Here is a 23,522-nt window from a genome sequence, read left to right on the forward strand (position 1 = left end):
TGCCTATGGAGCCAATGCACTCCTCAGACCCACAGGCTGGGTGTGAAATTAAATGCAATGATTGAAATTCCGATGAAGGCCAATTTTGATGGTATTTACAGAGCCTTGTTGTTTAAATCTCAGACTGATCGATCTTTGTTAACCAATGCTATGAATGGATACGGGGCAAAGGTGGGCATAGAGAGTTAGGTCACCGATCAGCCTTGATCTCGCTGAATGGTTGACAGGATCAAGGGGCTGAGTGACCGCCTCCTGTTCCTGGATTGACAGGGGAGCTTGTGGTTAAATACCACATTTTAAGAGCACAACACTAATCAGTCATGGCAAGACTTAGCATTTGTAAAGTATCTGATCATATTTCTCTCAAATGTCTTGGATAACTTGGATTTTCATTGAATTATGCAGAGACTGATGTCATGTAGCCTCATTTTACATATTACACCCATTTTACATATGGTGAGATCCCAGGAACAGCAATGAGTTGAATGGCTGGTTAAGCTATTTTGTTTTTTGCTAGTGTTGGTTGAGGGTCTGGAGAGTGAGCTCCCCTGCTCTACTTTGAACTAGTACCATGAGACCTTGAGCACCCACCTGGACATGTATGTGGGTAGGCAATACGATACCTAAACATCGACACCTCTGACGGTGCAGCACTCCTTCAGTACTGCGCTAGAGGGTGGGCCCCAGTCTCTGGAATGGGACTGGAACTGGAACCTGTCAGCTTCTGGCTCTGGAAGGGCTTCCTGCTAATTCATTATGAGGAATAGCTCTTTCTGAATGCCACACTTGCAGCACACGAGTAGCCTTGACCAGCAAGCTCTGCATTTTAGGAAATTCCGTGTATGTTTCTCCCTGTTGTAAGAGTTTGCTTGGTCTCACACTAAGAGGTCCTGAGATGTGTATGTTTGAACATAAACCTTTTATTGTTAACCCATTACTATACACATATTCCAGTTGCTGCCACGCATGATTGCTGCCTCAATGATGGCTCCTTCCAGGCCCTACTCCATAAGACATAGGAGCAGAAATTAGGCCATTCGGCCCATCGAGTCTGCTCCGCCATTCAATCATGGCTGATAAGTTTCTCAACCCCATTCTCCCGCCTTCTCCTCGTAACCTTTGATCCCCTTACCAATCAAGAACCTATCTATCTCGGTACTCCATAGCCTATGATCATGTGACCCTCTACATCATAATGTGGGCGGTACTGCTCTCCAGTCCCACATTAACCCTTGCTCTGCCGAACATCTTTATACTACAGTGGCATGCTGCTATCACTTAAAAGGCATACACAAGACCCACAATTTTCCAAATCCTCTTCTTTAGTTCTCTGCCCACAGGCAGGTCCAACCCACAGTGCCAAGACTTCCACCACGGGTAGGACAAGGAGGCGGGTCCCGAACCCATCCCAGCCAGAACAGGGATTGCACAATTTAATAAATGGAATACTCCAGGCAAGGTGCCTGCAGATTGCCAATAATGGCAGCCAGTGCCAAGGTCTCTTGTTGGTAGCACACATTTGGAACACTTGCTCTCCATACCTGTTTCAAGTCAATATATCTAGAGCAGAAATTGTGTGACCTTCTCCCTCTTGAGATAGGGGGAACCCTGTTTAACCTTTAAACACCATGCCAAACCTTTATAAATCACTGGCCCGGCCTCAACTACTGTATTGTGTCCAATTCTGGGCACCACCCTTTAGGGTAGATGCCAAGATCTTGGACAGGGTGCAGAAGGGATTTACTAGAATGGCGCCAGCTGGAGAGACTGGAAGGGCTGGGATTGTTCTCCTCGGAGCAGAGATGGCTAAGGGGCAATTTAATAGAGTTGCTCAAGGTTTCGAGGGGGTTTCAATGAACGGATGGGAAGAAGCCGTTTGCAGTGGCAGGAGGATCAGGATTCCGGAGGGCACAAACTTAAGGTCATTGGCAAAGGATGGGAGATGAGGGAGAACTTTCTTTATGCAGCGAGTTGTTGTGATCTGGAATGTTCTGGAATGTTCTGCCTGAAGTGCGGCAGAATCAGACTGAATAATAACTTCCGCAAGGGGATGGGATGAATACTTGAAAAGGACAACATTTCAGGACTCTGGGGTTAGAGCAGGGTAGTAGTGGGATTAATTGGAAAGCTTTCAAAGAGCTGTCTCAGGCATAATGCAATGAATGGCTTCCTACTGTTCTTTAAGAATTGATATTCTTCACTCAGTGAGCTGTCAGTAAGGTACCAAAACCCGCCTGAAGGAAGCTGAACGTTGCCTCGTGGAATGAAATATTTCAAGCTTCTCACTCTGAAAAATCAATGGATCTGAAGCTGGTGTTATGTATAGAGAGCTCAGCAGGTATCTGTGGCAGGCTATGCCATCACCTGGGGAGCCCTTCAAAGCTCATTAATGTCATGGGATTGACCTTCTAGCTGTACAGCGAAAACAGCCAGACAAACTCAGACAGGCAACTGTAAACAGACGCTTGGGGGGACGGCGGCATAGTGGTAATATCACTGGACTAGTAATCCAGGCTAACATGCCTGAGGTAGGAATTCATATCTCACCATGACCAGCTGGGGAGGGGGAAATTTAAATTCAATTAATTAATAAAACGCTAGTGTCGTTAACAAGAATGGCACAACTACCAGGGTTGTCATCAAAAACCCACCCGGCTCCCCTAATGCCCTTTAGGGAAGGAAATCTGCCACCCTTACCCGGTCTGGCCTACACGTGACTCCAGACCCACAGCAATGTGGTTGACATTTGAGTGCCCTCTGAAATGGCCCTAGTGAGCTGCTCACTTGTAGGTGGCTCACCACCACCCGCTCAAGGGCCATTAGGGACGGGCAACAAATTCTGGGCTTGCTAATGAGGCTGACGAAACGACCTAGTGATTATTGCATCAGGCACAGAGTTTGGTCTGGTCTGACCTTCCCCACTGCCCTGTGGCTCACTAGGGTACTTCGGAGGGTGGATAATAGTCAACAACATTGGTGTGGGTCAGTCTGGAGTCCCACATAGGCCCAGGCTGGGTAAGGACGGCAGGTTTCCTTCCCCCGAAGGGCATTAGTGAACCAGATGGGTTTTAACAACAATCGGACAGGTGTTTTATTTCCAGAGTATTTTTAAAAGCTCAATTGACATTCTCCAACTGCTGTGCTGGGATCTGAACACGCACTCAAAAGCCCGCAGTAATCTGACAGGCCCCACCCCATCAGCAAAAGGAGGTTTTCAAAAAACCGATTTTTATTCACAACCTCAGGGCATCTCAAAGAGCCTTTACAGCCAATGAAGCATTTTTGGATTGTGGTCAATGGTGTATTTGTTAAGGCAATGTAAATGCTGAGCTGCTCAAACCCCAGAGGGGAACTTGAAACAGCTGCCCCACAACTGTTTTGCAATTTGTATTTTTGTTTCGAGATGCGTGCCTTGAATTTGGTAGTAACAGTAATGATTTTAAGCACATGTGTTGGTCTACAAATTACTACTGCGATAACTCCTAAATCCCCCAATTAATCCAGCTCCCAATTGCACCTCCATTAAGTCAACTGTAAAACAACAGATTCCAACAGACTCAGGCAAAGTGCATAATACTCTGGACAATGATGTTTAAAATGAATTCTCTTAGCTTCAGATTCTGGAGACAGCAGCTTCGTACATATAGTCTGGAGGCTTTTCACACTTACTAGATCTTAGAATGCCTTCTTTCTTACACCGAACCTCATCTCCTTGATACATGCTTCTCCTCTTTTTAATGTAAATCCCATTGTCCCAATATATCTTTACAACTTTACTTTTTCCAAAATATAAATCTTTCATAGCACTCACCTTATCGGTAATCTTTGGGAAAAAAAATAAACACATTGTTTAGCTTAGCCTCTGTTGGCTAGGCGTAACACCTTTCCATCTCTTTGAAATTCACAACTCGGGTTTATCTAAGACCACAAATGTTCTTCACACCTCACATTCTAAAACTTCAGTCATGTTTACGCATTTAGCATTTCAAACCTAGCTTCCCTTCTGATACATCAGAGCACCCAGACCAGTTGTCTGTAATTTATTTAAACCACGCCCCCCACACACACACACACACACACACACCTACACACAGAGAAATTCATCCAAACCCCAGTATTAACCTTTACAATAAATTCACAGAATCATAGTGCAGAAGAGGCCCTTCGGCCCATCGAGTCTGCACTGACACGTGAGAAACACAATATCACAGTAATACTATGGAAATTATTATATTTTCATGACCGTAATACATGAGGCACCCAATTTTTGTGCTCAGCAAGATCCCACAAGCAGCAATGAGATATTGAGCAGATAATCTGTAATCAGTGATGTTGGTTGGGGAATAAATATTGGCCAGGATGCGAGGGAGAACTCCCCTGCTTTTCTTCAAACTAGTGGTGATCTTTTACATCCACCTGAGAGAGCATGTAGGTCCTCGGTTTAAAGTTTTGTGTGAAAGGCAGTGCCTCCAACAGTGCAGCACTCCCTCAGTACTGCACTGGAGAATGTCAGCCTGGACTACGGCTTGCCATTTTAACACTCCACCCTGCTCTCATGCCCACATGTCCATCCTTGGCTTGCTGCATTGTTCCAGTGAAGCTCAACGCAAACTGGAGGAACAGCACCTCATCTTCCCACTAGGCACTTTACAGCCTTCCGGACTGAATATTGAGTTCAACAATTTTAGATCATGAGCTTTCTCCTCCATCCCCACCCCCTTTCCGATCCCCCTTTTTTCCAATAATTTATATAGATTTTTCTTTTCCCACCTATTTCCATTATTTTTAAATGTATTTCTATCCATTGTTTTATCTCTACCTTTTAGCCTATTTCGATCCCTTCCCCCCACCCCACCCCCACTAGGGCTATCTGTACCTTGCTCGTCCTGCTTTCTACCCTTAATTAGCACATTCCTCAGATAATATCACCACCTTCAACACCTCTTTGTCCTTTTGTCCATGACATCTTTTGGTTATCTCCACCTATCACTGGCCCTCTATCCAGCTCTACTTGTCCCAACCATCCCCCCCACCTTAAACCAGCTTATATTTCACCTCTCTTCTATTTTTACTTAGTTCTGTTGAAGAGTCATACGGACTCGAAACGCTAACTGTGTTCCCCTCCGCAGATGCTGTCAGACCTGCTGAGTTTTTCCAACTATTTTTATTTTTGTTTTTGTTAAAGAGTTAAAGAAGCTGGTTAATGGCCCTGTTGGTTATGTGTGACTTGATTTGAATATAGGTTATAGAATCATAGAAAGTTGATGGCACAGAAAGAGGCCACCTGGCCCATCGAGTCTGCGCTGGCTGAAAAATGAGCCCCCCCTGCCTAATCCCACTTCCCATGATTTGGTCTGTAGCCCTGCAGATTACAGCACTTGAGATGCATTTCCAGACACCTTGTAAATGAGTTGAGGGTTTCTGTCTCTACCACCCTTTCAGACAGTGAGTTCCAGATCCCCACTACCTTCTGGATGAAAAAAACTTTCCTCATCTCCCCTCTATTCTTTCAACCAATCACTTTAAATCTGTGCCCCTTAGTCGCTGACCTCTCTGCTGAGGTAAATAGGCCCCTCCCATCCACTCTACCTAGGCCCCTCACAATTTTGTACATCTCAATCAAATCTCCCCTCAGTCTCCTCTGTTCCAAGGAGAACAACCCCAGCCTCTCCAATCTTTCCTCATCGCTGCAATTTTCCAGTCCTGGCAACATCCTTGTAAATCTCCTCTGTGCCCTCTCTAATGCAATTACATCCTTTCTGTAACGAGGTGACCAGAACTGCACACAGTACTCAAGTTTCGGCCTAATGTTTTATTTAGTTACAGTATAAACTCCCTGCCCTATATTCTATGCCTTGGCTAATAAATGAAAGATTGCACATGCCTTCTTAACCTCTTTATTAACTGGTCCTGCTACCTTTGGCGATCTGTAGACATTCACTTCAAGGTCCCTCACTTCCTTTACCCCTCTCAGTATCCTCCCATTTATTGTCTTGTTTGACCTCCCCGAATGCATCACCTCACACTCCTCTGGGCTGAACTCCGTTTGCCACTTTTCTGCCCACCTGACCAGTCCATCGACATCTTCCTGCAGTCTACAGCAATCCTCCTCACTATCAACCCCATGACCAGCTTTGGGTTGTCAGCAAACATCTTGATCATTCCCCTTACACTTACATTTACATATATCACAAAAAGCAGGGGATCCCCTACTGAGTCCCGCGGAACCCCACTGGAAACAGCCCTCCAGTCACAAAAACACCGGTTAACGGTTAGCCTTTGTTTGGAGGGACGAGGTAGGCCTCTATACTATTAACGTTGGAAGAGGGAGCACTCATTTCCTTGGACCATTGAATTGGCTCCAACCCTCAATAGCAAAACAACTTGCATTTTTATAGCGCCTTCAAAGTGATAGAACATCCCAAGGTGCTTCACAGGAGCAAAATCAAACATCAAATCACATCAGGAGATGTTAGGACAGGTAACCAGAATCTTGGCCAAAGAGTGAAGGAAGAAAAAGTAAAAACTGGGAAACAAGGGTTGCTGATCTGAACTGGTCTTCCATACCTTAACATGGAAGGTCAGTTCAGACTGTATGCTTATTTCCCAGTTTTTACTGGGTTTTTATTTTCGCACTGGGAGCGGGATCAAGAGGAGGAGATGTTGAGGAAGGGAATCCCAGGGTTCAAGGACTAGGCAGCGGAAAGCACAGCCACTGTATTTCATATTAACAGAATGACATTGAATTTTACAACACAGAACAGGCCATTTTGCCCCATTGGTCCATGAGTGTTTATATTCCACATGAGCCTCCTCTTCATCTCACCCCATCAGCATATCCTCCTATTCCTTTCTCTCTCCTCCGTTTATCAAGCTTGCCCCTAAATGCATCCACGCTATTCACCTCAACCACTCCCCGTGGGAGCAAGTTCCACATTCTCACCCACTCCCTGGGTAAAGGAGTTTCTCCTGAATCCCCGACTGGAGTTATTGGTGGCTCTCTTCCGCTCGTGGCCCCTTTATTTAATTGCCCATTTTCCCCAAAGGTACGCGAGAAAAAATTTTCAGGATAGTCATTGATCCCTCACATTCTCCGCTCTTCAAACTTGGCTTCCTGCCATCATCCTTTTGTCAGTTTAGAGAGCAGCGAGTCGATGTGACACATGGAATCTGGCACAGTGCCGCTCACCAAGGGGAAAAGATGTCCTTGCTGCTAATATTCTTACCTCACCGATAGGCCGCAGGTTCCCCCAGCTGCCCCCAGGATTTACCAACACACCGGCATCAAGTGGAAATGCCATAAGCCTTCAATCCCTCCCTTAATCCCATCTGGCAGTAGGCCAAGCAGAAAATATTAAATCCATTTATCATTCCTCAGGAACAGCCACCAGCATTCCCTCAGGAGAGAGCATCCTGACTCAGCGATGCCACATAAGTTATCAACCCACATATTATCCTTGTGTTGTCAAATCCTCGAGATTTCTTTTGCGCATGTTTCAAGGAAGAGAGGAAAGAAAAAAATGAAACACCTGACTCCCTCCCGGAGCTCGCTGGCCGGTGTGAGAGAGGTTGAATTTATCACTGGCTTCGGGCCGATTGTGGTTAATCGAACGCTGTTTTGTAAGGGGGCATTTGTAGGGGCACAATAACGCTGTATCAGGGTGGGTGTGACTCACAATGGAGAAAATCTTTCGAAGCAATACTTGTCTAAAGACGGAGTCAGGAGGTGAGTTACTCACCGCAGGATTCCCGGACTCTGACCTGCTCTTGTAGCCACAGTATTTATACAGCTGGTCCAGTTCAGTTTCTGATCAATGGATGTTGGTAGTGGGGGATTCAGTGATGGTAATGCCATTGAATGTCAAGGGGCGATGGTTGGATTCTCTTTTGTTGGAGATGGTCATTGCCTGACACTTGTGTGGCGTGAATGCTACTTGCCACTTGTCAGCCCAAGCCTGGATATTGTCCAGGTCTTGCTGCATTTGGACATGGACTGTTTCAGTATCTGAGGAGTCGCGAATGGTGCTGAACATTGTGCAATCATCAGCGAGCATCCCCACTTCTGACCTTATGATGGAAGGAAGGTCATTGATGAAGCAGCTGAAGATGGTTGGGCCGAGGACACTACCCTGAGGAACTCCTGCAGTGATGTACTGGAGCTGAGGTGTAAGCCCTCTCGGGTGGACTTAAAAGATTCTGTGTCCACTCTTTGAGAAAAGGAATTCTTCCCGGTGCCCTGCCAACATTTAGCCCTTAGCGACGTCATGAAAGCAAAGGGCCTGGGTCATTGCCACTTTGCTGTTTATGGGAGCTTCCTGTGCACAAATTGGCTGCCACATTTCCTACTCTACAACAATGACGACACTTCAAGAATACTTCAGGGATTGTAAAATGCTTTGGGATGTCCTGAGATCAAAGGTGCTATACAAATGCAGATTATTCCCTCTGTCAATAAAGTGGCAGATGGAAAGGTGAAAGTTCAATGGTCTTGTAACTCGCTCCCCAATGGGAAGTCCCTGAGCCAGTGGCTCATTGTCACCTTTCCTGTTAAACACTGTGGGGATGGAGTCACTAACGTGGGACAGCATCCAAGACCCATGTTCTCACATTTCGTTGAACTGGGTGGGTTGGAAGAGGATTGGGAGAGACCCAGACACAGATTCCTTTAGACACCGCGTCCTGTCAAGGATAAAAGGAGGAAGGGTTGGGAATGGTGCGCTGCACAGTGTGTCCCATCCATAAACGAAAGTGAAAAGTTAAACCAATAGCATTAAGACCATCAAGCAAGGTTAACAAAAACCCATTCCCAACCGGTAGGGTTGTTTCAGGCTTGGTAAAACAAAATGGCTGCCAGAGTATGTTTCCGTAGCAACCGTTTCAGGTAATTTACTGTGTGTGGAGTGTTCTGAGGTGTTTGTGAGATGTGCGAAGGTGTCATGTGAATTCCAGTCCTCCTTCCCCCCTGCCTCGCTTTCACTTTAAAATGATCTGCATGTATCTTCAAACAGATTCCTTTCAGGGATTTCTAGATGGCGTGACAGGAGGACAGGAGGGACAGAAGCTCTCAGAAAGCGAGATTGAAAGGAGCGAGAGGGTCCATCTTCATCCAAACATACCTGGTGGTGTTCTGAAGGACTCTCAGTCTGCACCTCAGCCAGAAAAAGATCCCAAACTCAAATCCAGACTTAAACAACCCAATTTATGAGCACTGAAATGGTGGTAATAAGGAAAACTGAGGATAATGAGGGAGGGTAATTTTTCTCTTATTCGTCCCTGGGGTGTGGGCATCAGTGGCTGGGCCATCATTTATTACCCGTACCTAATTGCCCTTGAGAAGGTGGTGGTGAGCTGCCTTCCTGAACCGCTGCAGTCCATGTGGTGTAGGCACACCCACCGTGCTGTTCGGGAGGGATTTTGACCCAGCGACAGTGAAGGAACGGCGACATATTTCCAAGTCAGGGTGGTGTTTGGCTTGGAGGGCAACTGCTGCCCTTGTCCTTCTAGATGGTAGTGGTCGTGGGTTTGGAAGGTGCTGTCCAAGGAGCCTTGGTGAATTCCTGCAGTGTTGTTTGATGGGGGTAGTGTAGAGGGAGCTTTTCTCTGTATCCAACCCTGTGCTGTACCTGTCCTGGGAGTGTTTGATGGGGACAGTGTAGAGGGAGCTTTGCCCTGTATCTAACCCCGTGCTGTACCTGTCCTGGGAGTGTTTGATGGGGACAGTGAAGAGGGATCTTTGCTCTGTATATAACCTCATGCTGTACCTGTCCTGGGAGTGTTTGATGGGGACAGTGTAGAGGGAGCTTTGCTCTGTATATAACCTCATGCTGTACCTGTCCTGGGAGTGTTTGATGGGGACAGTGTAGAGGGAGCTTTGCTCTGTAAATAACCTCATGCTGTACCTGTCCTGGGAGTGTTTGATGGGGACAGTGTAGAGGGAGATTTACTCTGTATCTAACCTCGTGCTGTTCCTGTCCTGGGAGTATTTGCTGGGGACGGTGTAGAGGGTGCTTTACTCTGTATCTAACCCCGTGCTGTACCTGTCCTGGGAGTGTTTGATGGGGACAGTGTAGACGGAGCTTTGCTCTGTATATAACCTCATGCTGTACCTGTCCTGGGAGTGTTTGATGGGGACAGTGTAGAGGGAGCTTTGCTCTGTAAATAACCTCATGCTGTACCTGTCCTGGGAGTGTTTGATGGGGACAGTGTAGAGGGAGATTTACTCTGTATCTAACCTCGTGCTGTTCCTATCCTGGGAGTATTTGCTGGGGACGGTGTAGAGGGTGCTTTACTCTGTATCTAACCCCGTGCTGTACCTGTCCTGGGAATGTTTGATGGGGACGGTGTAGAGGGAGTTTTACTCTGTATCTAACCCCGTGCTGTACCTGCCCTGGGAGTGTTTGATGGGGACAGTGTAGAGGGAGCTTTACTCTGTATCTAACCCCGTGCTGTACCTGTCCTGGGAGAGTTTGATGGGGACAGTGTAGAGGGAGCTTTACTCTGTATCTAACCCCGTGCTGTACCTGTCCTGGGAGAGTTTGATAGCGGCAGTGTAGAGGGAGATTTACTCTGTATCTAACCCCGTGCTGTACCTGTCCTGGGAGTGTTTGATGGGGACAGTGTAGAGGGAGCTTTACTCTGTATCTAACCCCGTGCTGTACCTGTCCTGGGAGTGTTTGATGGGGACAGTGTAGAGGGAGCTTTACTCTGTATCTAACCCCGTGTTGTACCTGTCCTGGGAGTGTTTGATGGGGACAGTGTAGAGGGAGCTTTACTCTGTATCTAACCCCGTGCTGTACCTGTCCTGGGAGTGTTTGATGGGGACAGTGTAGAGGGAGCTTTACTCTGTATCTAACCCCATCCTGTACCTGTCCTGGGAGTGTTTGATAGGGACAGTGTAGAGGGAGCTTTACTCTGTATCTAACCCTGTGCTGTACCTGTCCTGGGAGTATTTGATGGGGACAGTGTAGAGGGACCTTTACTCTGTATCTAACCCCGAGCTGTACCTGCCCTGGGAGTGTTTGATGGGGACGGTGTAGAGGGAGCTTTGATAATTCGGACTAATATCTCCTCGTGTGGCTCAGTGTGAAATCCTGTTCCCTAACACTGCTGTAAAGCATTTTGATATATGTTGTTACATTAGAGGCACTGTATAAATGCAGCCAGTTGTTGTTTTTATTATTGTATCTGGCTTGTTACTCTATCAGCCTGGGAAACGTTTGATGCTGTCACTGTCACCAGAAATGTGAAAATGATTTAATTATGCGTCAAATTCAATAGCCCATGAAATTCACTCAATTAGAGTTTCAAGGATTTGTATTTAGAATGATATTGAATCATAGAATGGTTACAGAAAAGAGAATGAGGCTATTCAGCCCATCATGCCCATGCTGGCATTCAGCAAGAGGTAGCTCACCTGGTCCCACTTCCCCACCCTTTCCCATTAGGTCTGTAAGTGTTTCCTCTTCTGATGCTTATCCAATTCCCTTCTTACAGCCACAATTATACCTGCTTCCACCCTCATTCCAGATCCCAGCCATTCACCTGTAGAAAAAGGTTTTACCTCATGTTCTTGTTGCTCTGTTGCCTCTGGTTCTCAATTCTTCCACCAATGGGAACTGTTTCTCCCTATTTACTCTGTCCAGGTCCCTCATGATTTTGAACACCTCTATCAAACCTCCCCTTCATCTCCTCTTCCCTAAGGAGAACAGACCCAGCTTCTCCAAGCTGAACGCATAACTGAAGTCCCTCACCCCTGGAACCATTCTCGCAAATTTTTTCTGCACCCTCTCTAAAGCCTTCTCAACCTTCCTCAATGCAACGTCCCACAATTGGACTAAATATTCCAGTTGAGGCTGACCCAGTGTTTCATAAAGGGCCATCATGACTCCCTTACCTTTGTGCTCTCTGCCCCTATGTAAAAAGTCCAGGATCCCAAACGCTTTTCTTGACCACTTTCTGACCCTGTCCTGTCACCTTCAGGGATTTGTGAACATGTTTCCTCAGGTCCCTCTGCTCCTGCACCCCCTTTAGAGTCGTACCCTTTAGATTATATTGTCTCCCTGTATTCTTCCTGCCAAAACCTATTCCTTCACATCTCTCTGAATTATAGTTCATCTGCCACATGTCAGCTCATTCCACCAGCCTGTCCATGTCCTTTTGAAATTTATCACCATCCTCCTCACATTCACCATATTTCAACTTTTGTGTCATCTGCAAATTATGAAATTGTGTCCTGTACACTGAGTCTAAGCCATTAATATGTGTCAAGAAAGCAGAGGTCCACATACTGACCCTGACCCCCAATTCCACTATATACCTTCCCCAGTCTAAAAAACAACCAATCCCCACTACTCCCTGTTTTCTGTCACTTGTACTCCGACTGCCGCTGTCCCTGTTGTTCGTTGGGCTTCAACGTTGCTGACAAGACTATCGTGAGGCACCTAATCAAACACCTTTTGGAAGTCCTTGTACATCACATCAACAGCATTACCCTCATCAACCCTCTCTATATTACCAAATCAAAAAAAACCCCAGCAAGTGAGTTAAATGTGATTTCCCTTAACAAACCCGGGCTGACTTTCCTTAATTAACCCACATTTGCCCAAGTGACCACTCATTTTGTCCCCAGATTATCATTTCTAAGAGCTTTCCCCACTACGGAGGTTTAATGGGCGAGCTTATAGTTTCTGGGCGTACCTTTATGCCCGGTTTTGAACAAGCCTCACGATGGGAGCACTCAGCAAAATTGATGAGTTGATCAGTCTGGAGGTAACTTCATGTGGGATTTAGTGGCTGCAATAAATAGATTGGGAGCACAAATTCTGGGATGGTGAAGCTTTATTAAGAAAGGTCATCGTGTGCAGTGTGCATCAGCTCAATAAACCAAGTTGAAGCTACTATGTAGGACTGTCTGATGGAGGAATGGGATTGCGCAGAAGCAGAAAGGGACAAGAGTAGAAAGGTACAGAGAGTGAGCAGGTTCCAGGGTAGGAGAGCAAAATACCCCATCCTCCCGCACACACATTTCACACATAATAGTCAGCGATCAACCAGGTCATTCAGCCCCTCCGAGCTTGTCCTAAATCTATGATCTAGACATGGCATCCAATTTTCAGTTAAGCCATTCCAAGGGTTCTGTTTCCATTCTGCTCCCGGGGCCTGTCTTATTGTCCTTATCCAAACTTTACATCACAACTTTCACACACGCTCCTGATCCAAAGCAACAACTCCAAAACACACCAGCTCCAGCAGCAAAATGGGCAAGGGGGAGAAATGTGTGGGATACCACCATATATACCCCACATGACTAACCATAGCACCCTGATATACCCCAGATCCCTCAGTGTAACACTCTGATATACCTCACACCCCTCACTGTAACACTCTGATATACCCCACACCCCTCACTGTAACACTCTGATATATCCCACACCCCTCACTGTAACACTCTGATATATCCCACACCCCTCAATGTAACACTCTTATATACCCCACACCCCTCACTGTAACACTCTGATATACCCCACACCCCTCACTGTAACACTCTGATATACCCCACACCCCTCACTGTAACACTCTGATATACCCCACACCCCTCACTGTAACACTCTGATATATCCCACACCCCTCACTGTAACACTCTGATATACCCCACACCCCTCACTGTAACACTCTGATATACCCCACACCCCTCACTGTAACACTCTGATATACCCCACACCCCTCACTGTAACACTCTGATATATCCCACACCCCTCACTGTAACACTCTGATATATCCCACACCCCTCACTGTAACACTCTGATATATCCCACACCCCTCACTGTAACACTCTAATATACCCCACACCCCTCACTGTAACACTCTGATATACCCCACACCCTTCACTGTAACACTCTGATATACCCCACACCCCTCACTGTAACACTCTGATATACCCCACACCCCTCACTGTAACACTCTGATATACCCCACACCCCTCACTGTAACACTCTGATATACTCCACACCCCTCACTGTAACACTCTGATATACCCCACACCCCTCACTGTAACACTCTCTTATACCCCACACCCCTCACAGTAACAGGATCACCCACTTCCATCTTCCATCCCAGTCCTATGTCCTCAATGCCCACCCCGCCCCCACCTCCCCGCCCCCATTCCTCCCCACCCCACCTTCAGCGGCCTCCCAACCCAGTCCTGAGGGTGCCACTAAATCCCGCCCAATGTTTCAGGAGGACCAGCTCTCACCAACTCGAAACGTTAACCCTGTTTCTCTCTCTCCGCCGAGGCTGCCCAGACCCGCTGAGCATTTGCGGCATTTTCTGGTTCCATCTCAAAAGCGCTTCGTTGGCTGTCGGGCGCTTTGGGACGTCCCCAGGTCATGAAAGGCGCTATAGGAATGCACGTTTTTCTCTCCTTGGTGGAATAATCGTGGGATTTGTGACCTGTTTTTTTTTGTTTGAAACTGATCGGAGAGCCCAGTCTACATGGAGCTCACCCACAGCAGCTACAGGCAGTGAGGTGGCGCGATGAAGATCCCCCCCTACATCACGCCATGTTAACAACATCAGAAACAACGTGCATTTACATAGCGTCCTTATCGCGGTGAAACAACTCCATGTGCTTCACAAGGAAGTTATCGAATGAAGCTTGACACAGAGCGTCATAAGGGGGCAGGGGGACCAGTGACCAAAAACCTGGTCAAAGGAGCCGGTGTTAAGGAGCGTCTTAAAGGAAGGGGGCAGAAATTGAGAGGTCGGAGGGGTTTTAGTGAGGGAATTGCAGAGTCTTTACAAAGCACAGTTACATAATTTATCTTGGGAAATACTGCCTGCCCATCAGACTGATCCACCGATTGAAAATAACCAAACCCGACGTTGGTGCCAGTGACACACTGATCCCTCATCTCGCTCCTGTTCTCCCCCAGGTCAAACTAACTAGGGTGTTCCCCAACCTTCACCCCTTTCAGCTGGGCTTCTCAAGGAATGCAAAATACTCCACAGTTGCTCCGAAACCGAGCGGCGCAGCAGAAATTTGTTTACACCGACAGGCAGAGAGCTACCGGGGAGAAATCATTTTATTCAGTGAGTTGATGTGATCTGGAAAGTGTTGCCTGAACAGGCTGTGGAAGCAGGTGTAACAGTAACTGTCAAAAGGGAATTGGGATAAATAGTTCGAGTGGAAGCTTTTCCAGGGCTCTGGGAATGGGACTGATTGGACAGCTCCTTCAAAGAGCTGGAGTAGGCGTGATGGGCTGAATGGCCTCCTGTGTTGTATCATTCTGTGGTTCCGTCAATCCCAGTTAAACCCAACGTTGTGATTATCGGGTCTGTTTGAGGTTTAGCAACATTAGTCGCATCCGTGAGTCTCCTGGCAGGTCCCAGTCTGTCCCAAACTAGGCCCCACTCTAGCCACCAAGGCCCCGAGCGCCAAACTAAATTCATCCTCGGGCTTCACCATCATAACTTCGCCAGATGCGGGCACCATTCGGAGGCGTGTGCCACATTTCCGGTGAAATAACGCTGGTGGAACGGGAGCAGGGTCCCTGGGATTTCTCAACCTTTGGATCTATAGTCAATAGATCAATGATGGCCACTGCCCCTGCAATGGATCATAGAAACATAGAAACTTAGGAGCAGGAGTAGGCCATTCGGCCCTTCGAGCCTGCTCCGCCATTCATTATGATCATGGCTGATCATCCAACTCAATAGCCTGCTCCCGCTTTCTCCCCATGTCCTTTGATCCCTTTCACCCCAAGAGCTGTAGAAGATATTAAGACCCACATATCTGTGGCATTGGCATTTTCTCCTCCTAGCTCAGGGACAAACACTACTGCGTCCAGCTCTTGGCGATCAGTTATCTACTCCAATATTTTCCTGGTTGGCCTCCCACCTTCCACCCTCTATAAACTTTAGTAGATTCAAACATTGTTGCCCATACTCTAATGTGCACCAAGTCCCATTCCCCTATCACCCCCACCCCTGTGCTCACTGACCTACATTGGGCTCCCAGTCAGGCAGCATATAAAATTCTCCTCCTCCTTTCCAGATCCCCCCATGGCCTCACCTGTCCCTTTCTCTGTAACCTCCTCCAGCCCCAGAACCCTCCAATATATCTGCGCCCATCTAATTCTGCCCTCTTCATTATCCCCGATTTCCTTCGCTCCACCATCGGTGGCTGTACCTTCAGCTGCCTCTGCCCAAGTTTTGGAATTCCTTCTCCAAACCTCTCCGTCTCCTATCTCACCCTTGTCCTTCAAGATACCAGTCCAAGACCTCCCTCCTTAACCAGTCTTTGGGTCACTAGCGGGTCCTAATATCTTCTCACTTGACTGGGTGCAAGATTTAGTTTGGATTCCACTCCCGCGGGGCATGGTGAGATGTAAAGGCGCTGCATAAATGCAAGTTGTTGTTGCTCTTGATAACACACTCTGACTGGGGAGATTAGAATGACCGGTATGTCATTTCGGATTCAGTATTGATGTATCTGTGGGAACTGGAGAGAGAGAGAGTAGGAGGGTTAAAAGGTCATGCCAGTTTGATGGGTAGTGAAGGATAGTGTGACATTCGTTGCTGACTAAGAGCTGAGGCCAGTTTACTGTAAACACAGCTCAGTCCTGACATAATGCTTCACCAGATCCTCAAAGGAACAGGAACATCCAAAACAGCCAGACAGCGACACTGAACGCCATGTCCTCTCTGCCACTCCCTCTGCTCAGTCCTGTTGTTGACAAAGAGAGGAAGACTTGCATTTCCATAGCGCTTTTCTCACACCCAGGGTATCCCAAAGCTCTTTACAGCCAATGAGGTGCTTCTCAAAGTGTAGCCACCCGCAGGAAACGCAGTGGTCAATTCGTGCACAGCAAGACCCCACAAAGAGCCGTGTGATGGTGGCCAAGTAATCTGATTCGGTGAGGTTGGTTGAGCGATGAATATTGGCCAGGCCGCTGGGGGGAAAACATCCCCGGCTCTCCTTCGTAACAGTGACTGTGGGATCGTCTACATCCACCTGAGAGGGCACACGGCTCCACAGGTTAAACACCTCACCCGGAAGCTGCCACTTCCGACAGTGCAGCACTCCCTCAGTAAGAATCATTAGACCATAAGAAATAGGAACAGGAGTCGGCCATTCGGCCCATCCAGCCTGCTCCACCATTCAATAAGTTTATGGCTGATCGGCTCGTGGCCTTAACTTTACTTTCCTGTCAGTCCCCCATGACCCTTGACTCCCTCATCAATCAAAAACCTGTCTAACCCAGCCTTGAATATATTGAATGACCCAGTCTCCACTGCTCTCTGGGAAGAGAATTCCACAGACGAATGACCCTCTGAGAGAAGAAGTTTCTCCTCATCTCCATCTTAAATGGGAGATTTCCCAATTCTAAACATTGCCCCCTGTGCCTCCACAAGACTAAACGTCCTCTCAGCATTTACCCTCACAATCTTATGTTTCAACAGATCGCCTCTCATTCTTCTAAACTCCAGTGATCATAGGCCCAACCTGCTCAACCTTTCCTCATAAGATAACCCCTTCATCCCAGGGATCAGCCTAGTGAACCTTCTCTGAACTGCTCCCAATGCAAGTATATCCCTCCTTAAGTGAGGAGACCGAAACGGTACACAATACTTTAAGTGTGGTCTCACCAAGGCCCTGTGCAGTTGTAGCAAGACTTCCCTACTTTTATACTCCACCCCCCTTACAATAAAAGCCAACATTCCATTTGACTTCCTAGTTACTTACTAATGTTTTGTGATTCATGTACAAGGACACCCAGATCCCTCTGTATCACATCATTCTGCAGTCTCTCTCCATTTAAATAATATTCCGCTTTTCCTATTCTTCCTGCCTAAGTGGACAACCTCACCTTTTACCACAGTGTATTCCAACTTTTTACCCACTCAATTCATCCACCTATATCCCTTTGGAGACTCTTTGTATCCTCCTCACAACTTGCTTTCCTACCTGTCTTTGTACCGTCAATAAACTTGACCACAATACACTTGGTCCCTTCATCCAAGTCATTAACGTAGATTGTAAGTAGTTGAGACCCCAGCAGCAGGACTGCATCCAGAGTGTCACCCCCAGGTTATGAGCTGAATTCTCTGGGCAACACATGAACCCATGACCTTCTAACTCCGAGCCAAGGCCGAATATTCCCTCCGTGATAAATGGGAGGATTGAACCTCTCTGCATCATTAGTAATTCAGTTGGTGAAACTGTGTGAACAGCACCTTCGGAATGCCTGATTTCCGAGACTCTGATTGCATCAATTAGAGAGAAGCACATCTGTCTTTATTCAAATGATGAATCAGAGCCCATTTCGTATTCCAGAAATCTCTGCACATGTCACTCAAACCCCATTAAGGTGGCAGTGCCAGGCACTGACCATAAGCAATTAAATCACTACAGGCGCTGGGCATTCTAATCTTTCACAGAATCATAGAATCGTTACAGCGCAGAAGTAGGCCATTCAGCCCATCATGCCCATGCTGGCCCTCCTAAGGAGAAATTCACGCACTCCCCCAACCTCTCCCCACATCCCTGCACTCTCTTCATTTTCAGATATTTAGGAAATTTAGAAAAATGTAGAAAAATTTACAGAGGCCACTCTGCCCATCATGTCTGCACCAGCTGAAAAATGAACCCTCCCCCACCAGCAAAATCCCATTTTATAGATGGGATTTTTCAGTTAGATGATTTCAGGTTACAAAGACTTAAACAGGAGGTCTTGTGGTGCAATGGGTAATGTCCCTGCCTCTGATCCAGATAGCTGCAGGTTCAAGTCCCACCTCAGGGGATTAATGGACCATGGAAGGTGTGTTCCTAACATGGCCAAACAGCTTGAGTTATCAACCTGCAAATCCTTCCAACACATGCCAAGGGCAGGCAGTAAGAGTGGGAGAGATTCCTGGTCAGCCATGGGATGGGATGGGAAGGATATTGGAGCCTCTACCATCGCTCTCCACAGTTCCAGGCATGTAACAGTAACAAAAAATAAAAAATACCTGGAAAAACTCAGCAGGTCTGGCAGCATCGGCGGAAAGGAGCACAGTTGATGTTTCGAGTCCTCATGACCCTTCAACAGAACTAAGTAAAAATAGGAGAGGGGTGAAATATAAGCTGGTTTAAGGGGTGGGGGGTGGTTGTTGGGACAAGCAAGCAGTGATAGGTGGAGATAACCAAAAGATGTCACAGACAAAAGAACAAAGAGGTGTTGAAAGTGGTGATATTATCTAAAAGAATGTGCTAATTAAGAATGGAGAGCAGGACACTCAAGGTACAGATAGCTCTAGTGGGGGGTGGGGTGAAATTATAAATATATATATATATATGCATGTAACAATGTATGTTGTCACAGCTGGGTTGGCTCAGTTAGCTGGATGGCCAGTGTGGGTGAGATTGGTGCCAATAGCAAGTGGTTCAATCTTTGTTCTGGCCGGGGTGGATTTGGGATCTGCTTTCTTGCCCTACCCTGTACTGGAGATTGTGGTGCCATGGGTCAGATCTGCCTTTGGGCAGGGAACTCAAGAAGCAGATAGACTCCCCTGATGGGAGATGAAGGAGAGTGAACCTTACAGAGGGAGATAAGCAACTAAATGGGACAAAAAAAGGTTCATCTTGGCCATAGAATTTAACCATCACTAACTAACCAGAAGAGAAATGGGCATAGGTACAAGTTTGGTAAAGTTCAGCTCTGACAACAGGGAGTACTCCTACATGTAGAGAGTGTGGTTAAATCCTGGAATGGGCTCAATGGGTGGGACTGCAGGTAAAAACCACACCTCAAGAATAATTCAAGAAGCATTTAGACACTGAGATGGGGGCTTGTATGCTTTCCCCGGTCTATAGGATACATGTCTAGTGGTTATGGTACTGGGCTAGCAAAAATGAAGTATTGCATTTCCATAGCGCCTTTCATACCCTAAGGACGTCCCAAAGTTCTTTACAGCCGAGAGCGTTTTTAACGTGTCGTAATGTAGGAAATGCAGGAGCCAATCTGTGCACAGCAAGCTCCCACAGACATTAATGAGGCAATGACTTGGTAACCTGTTTTAGTGATGGTTGGTTGAGGGATAAATATTGGTCAGGACATTAGGGAGAAATCCCCTCTCTTCAAAATAATGCCCTGGGATTCTGAGAAGGATGTTAAGGGGGTGAAATTTGACTTTGCCAATAGTGTGAAACAGCTTAACTGTGAACCAGTAGCTGGTGTTAAATGGGGGATGATTGATGTCAAAGAAAAGAAATTCAGACACAATGTTAAATGGGCAAAGAGCATGTACCACACTCCAGCAGAACAAATTCCATCCAGTAAAAACTCAATCCATCCCATTGGGTAACTCATTCCCTACAATCCATTGAATAACTAACCCCCAACGATCCATCCCATTGGGTAACTCATTCCCTACAATCCATTGAATAACTAACTCCCAACGATCCATCCCATTGGGTAACTCATTCCCTACAATCCATTGAATAACTAACCCCCAACGATCCATCCCAATGGGTAACTCACCCCTAAAATCATCCCATTGGATAACTAACTCCCAACAATGCATCCCATTGGGTCACTCGCCCCCTAAAGTCATCCCATTGAATAACTAACCCCCAACGATCCATCCCATTGGGTAACTCACCCCTAAAGTCATCCCATTGGATAACTAACTCCCAACAATGCATCCCATTGGGTCACTCGCCCCCCTAAAGCCATCCCATTTGGTAACTCACCCCTAAAGTCATCCCATTGGGTGATTCACCCACTAAAGTCACCCCATTGGGTGATTCACCCCCTAAAGTCATCCCATTGGGTAACTCGCCCCCTAAAGTCATCCCATTGGGTAACTCACCCACTAAAGTCACCTCATTGGGTGATTCACCCCCTACAAACCCTAGAATCCTTCCTTATCCCATCGAGCGTCTCTGTGAAACTCCAGAATTACCCATGGATCCAAACTTACTGCTGCTGTCTGAGTAATCCTTTAAGAGAAGGCCTCTAATGATGTTTTGATCAAAAACTGCGTTAAAACATTGATTGTAAAATGAAGAGTTGTCTGTGATATTAATAGACGGATTGCTTATGTTGATTTCTTACTGTTAGTATTCCTGATGTCATAGTCCCAGTAAACCAATTCCTCATAACAGTGCTGAGCACAGATTATTTTCACTGTGTAATCTGTGTGAGGAGTCAGCACATTCCATCACTCTGGGGAGAGGTCAGTCCAGTAATGGGAATGATTCATATACTGGGTTTCACAAGGCCTCAGTTCAAGGACTGGGACTTACTGCAACTAAGTCTGATCCTATTTTACACAGGGGTCTCTGGACTGCGATCAGGAGTGGGACCAGCAGAGATAGTCCCCACCCTCGCTCATTGTTGAATGAGAGTCCGGACTGCAATCCCTTACCTCAGGACTATCTGAGGATTGGACATGGGATTCTCTCTAATGTCAAACAGAGCCCAATACTCGCTCACTGAGCTATCCAACTTTGAGCTTTTAATGAAGACATGTTCTTTGTTGGATTTGAGACCGAGGCTCATTTTAGTTTTAACTGAACAGAGGCACCACTGCTGCTGTAATAAGAAGGGAGAAGTTTATACTGGGCTGTCTAGTTTGGTTGCCCACTCGATCATCACCTGAGATACCAAGTGGAGAAATGAGGTGCCCCTGCTACACAGCTGAGTGGGCAGGTTGATGTGACACGTTCCCATGGTCTGGGATTCATGGCCACAATCGCCCTTCAGGTGGTATCTCACTTTCTGCTGATGGAGCCGGTGACCGCATCATCCACCAGCTCTGTGGGCTTAGTTGGAGCTGGGGGATCTCTGTTGTTGGGTCAGTGATGAGGTGTTAGTTCTTTACGCTGCATGGTCCCATGGTTCTGTCCGTCTGGATAGTGCGGCAATACCAGCTGCATGAATATCAGCTGCCATTTCCCAGAGTGCCATTTTAACACCTCTCTTTGTGGGTTCTTCATGAGTCCTCATGAATGGGGAAGCTGGTGTTGCTCATGACCTCTTCCCATCTCGCGGATCACAGTGGAGTGGGATGGCAGGAGCGGCAATATGGGATGGCAGCAGGAGCGGGCCTGAATGCTCATGCCTAGCGGTATGCCCATGATCATTGTAAGGACCATGAGATAGAGCAGTATCCTGCAGCAGTGTAGACCAGGGCCACTGCTGCAATACAATATAGTGTGCTGCCTGCATTCCCCCCAATGCCGTTTCTAGACTAGGTACACCCTGGCTTTAACTTTTTGCCCAAGTTGATGAGCTGAGGGCTGATGGGTGAGAGCCCTGTCCGGGGAATTTTGGATGGGGGTGGTGGCATTCCAAAGAAGGGACCGTGTTATTGTTCAGATGGGATGCCGACACTCACTGTCTTTTCTGGCAGAGGGACCAGGTTGTTGCTGAGCATCCTACTTGCTTCCTCTTATGTTTATTTATTTATTCTCGTGGGACTTGGGTGTCACTGGGGTAAGGGCAGTGCCAGCATTTGATGCCAAAACCTATAATTGCCCTTTGAACTGAGGGTCTTGCTAGGCCAGTTCAGAGGGGCATTTAAGAGTCAACCACGTTGCTGTGGGTCTGGAGTCACATGTAGGCCAGACCAGGTAAGGGCGGCAGATTTCCTTCCCCTAAAGGGCATTAGTGAACCAGATGGGTTTTTAACAACAATCGATGATAGTTGTCATGGTCACCATTGCTGAGGTTAATTCTATATTCCAGATTTTATTAATTGAATTTAAACTCCACCTGGTACTGGGATTTGAACCCATGCTTCCCCCCAGAGAATTGGCTGGGTCTCTGGGTTACTAGTCCGGTGACATTATCACATTGCCACCTTATATCAGTATCATTATTTTCCTGGAATAGATGCACTTCTGTGATTTGGTGCAGGATTTGTGCCCTGTAGTGGCATTAAACTAGCAGAATAACCCCAGAGTTAAATGGAGCAAATTAGGAGGGCAGACCTCGTATTCCGGGCTTGGGTACTGATGAGTAGGAGGTGATCTAGTTGAGGTGTTTCAGATGTTTAAAGCACTTAGATTGAGTTGACAGTGAGAAACTATTTCATCTGGTAGAGGGGACACAGAACAAGGGGACAAAATGTTAAAATTAGAGCCGGGCTGTTCAGGAGTGATGTGAGGAAGTAGATTTTTACACAAAGGAAACCTGAACTACCTGGCACAGGGGGCTGCTGGGGCTGGAGGTCAACTAAAGATTTCAACATTGAAATAGAGAGACTTTTTTGAGGTGAGGGTATGAAGGGCTATGGAACTGAGGCCAGGGTCAGGGTGGGGTTTGGGGAGGTGCGCTGGATGGAGTTTAGACACAGACCAGCCATGATCTCATTAAATGATGGAACAGGCATGAAGGGCTGAATGGCCTCCTCCTGTTTCTATGTTCCTAAACTGACAGATGCATGTACTGCCCAAGGTTAGATCGTGGCTCAGCTGTGCTGAGAACAATGCACGTTCAGGCCCTCTCTCTCTCTCTCTCTCTCTCGCTCTCTCTTTC

At 46.9% G+C, this 23,522-nt stretch overlaps 2 protein-coding genes across 2 annotated transcripts in view; one reads left to right on the forward strand and one right to left on the reverse strand.

Moving 5' to 3' along the window:
- LOC144692089 (uncharacterized) overlaps positions 1-23,522 on the reverse strand; it is a 981,581-nt gene that overhangs the window by 436,564 nt on the left and 521,495 nt on the right. The gene's annotated exons all lie outside the window — the stretch shown is intronic.
- The window catches only part of tmem8b (transmembrane protein 8B), a 130,654-nt gene continuing 124,062 nt past the window's right edge, over positions 16,931-23,522 (forward strand). Inside the window, exon 1 of the mRNA XM_078559933.1 lies at positions 16,931-17,087. Coding sequence (XP_078416059.1) covers positions 16,931-17,087 — 157 coding nt within the window. The remainder of the gene's footprint in view (positions 17,088-23,522) is intronic.

Source organism: Cetorhinus maximus, chromosome 2 (genome assembly GCF_964194155.1).
Source record: "Cetorhinus maximus chromosome 2, sCetMax3.hap1.1, whole genome shotgun sequence".
In the NCBI taxonomy this organism is placed as follows: Eukaryota; Metazoa; Chordata; class Chondrichthyes; order Lamniformes; family Cetorhinidae; genus Cetorhinus; species Cetorhinus maximus.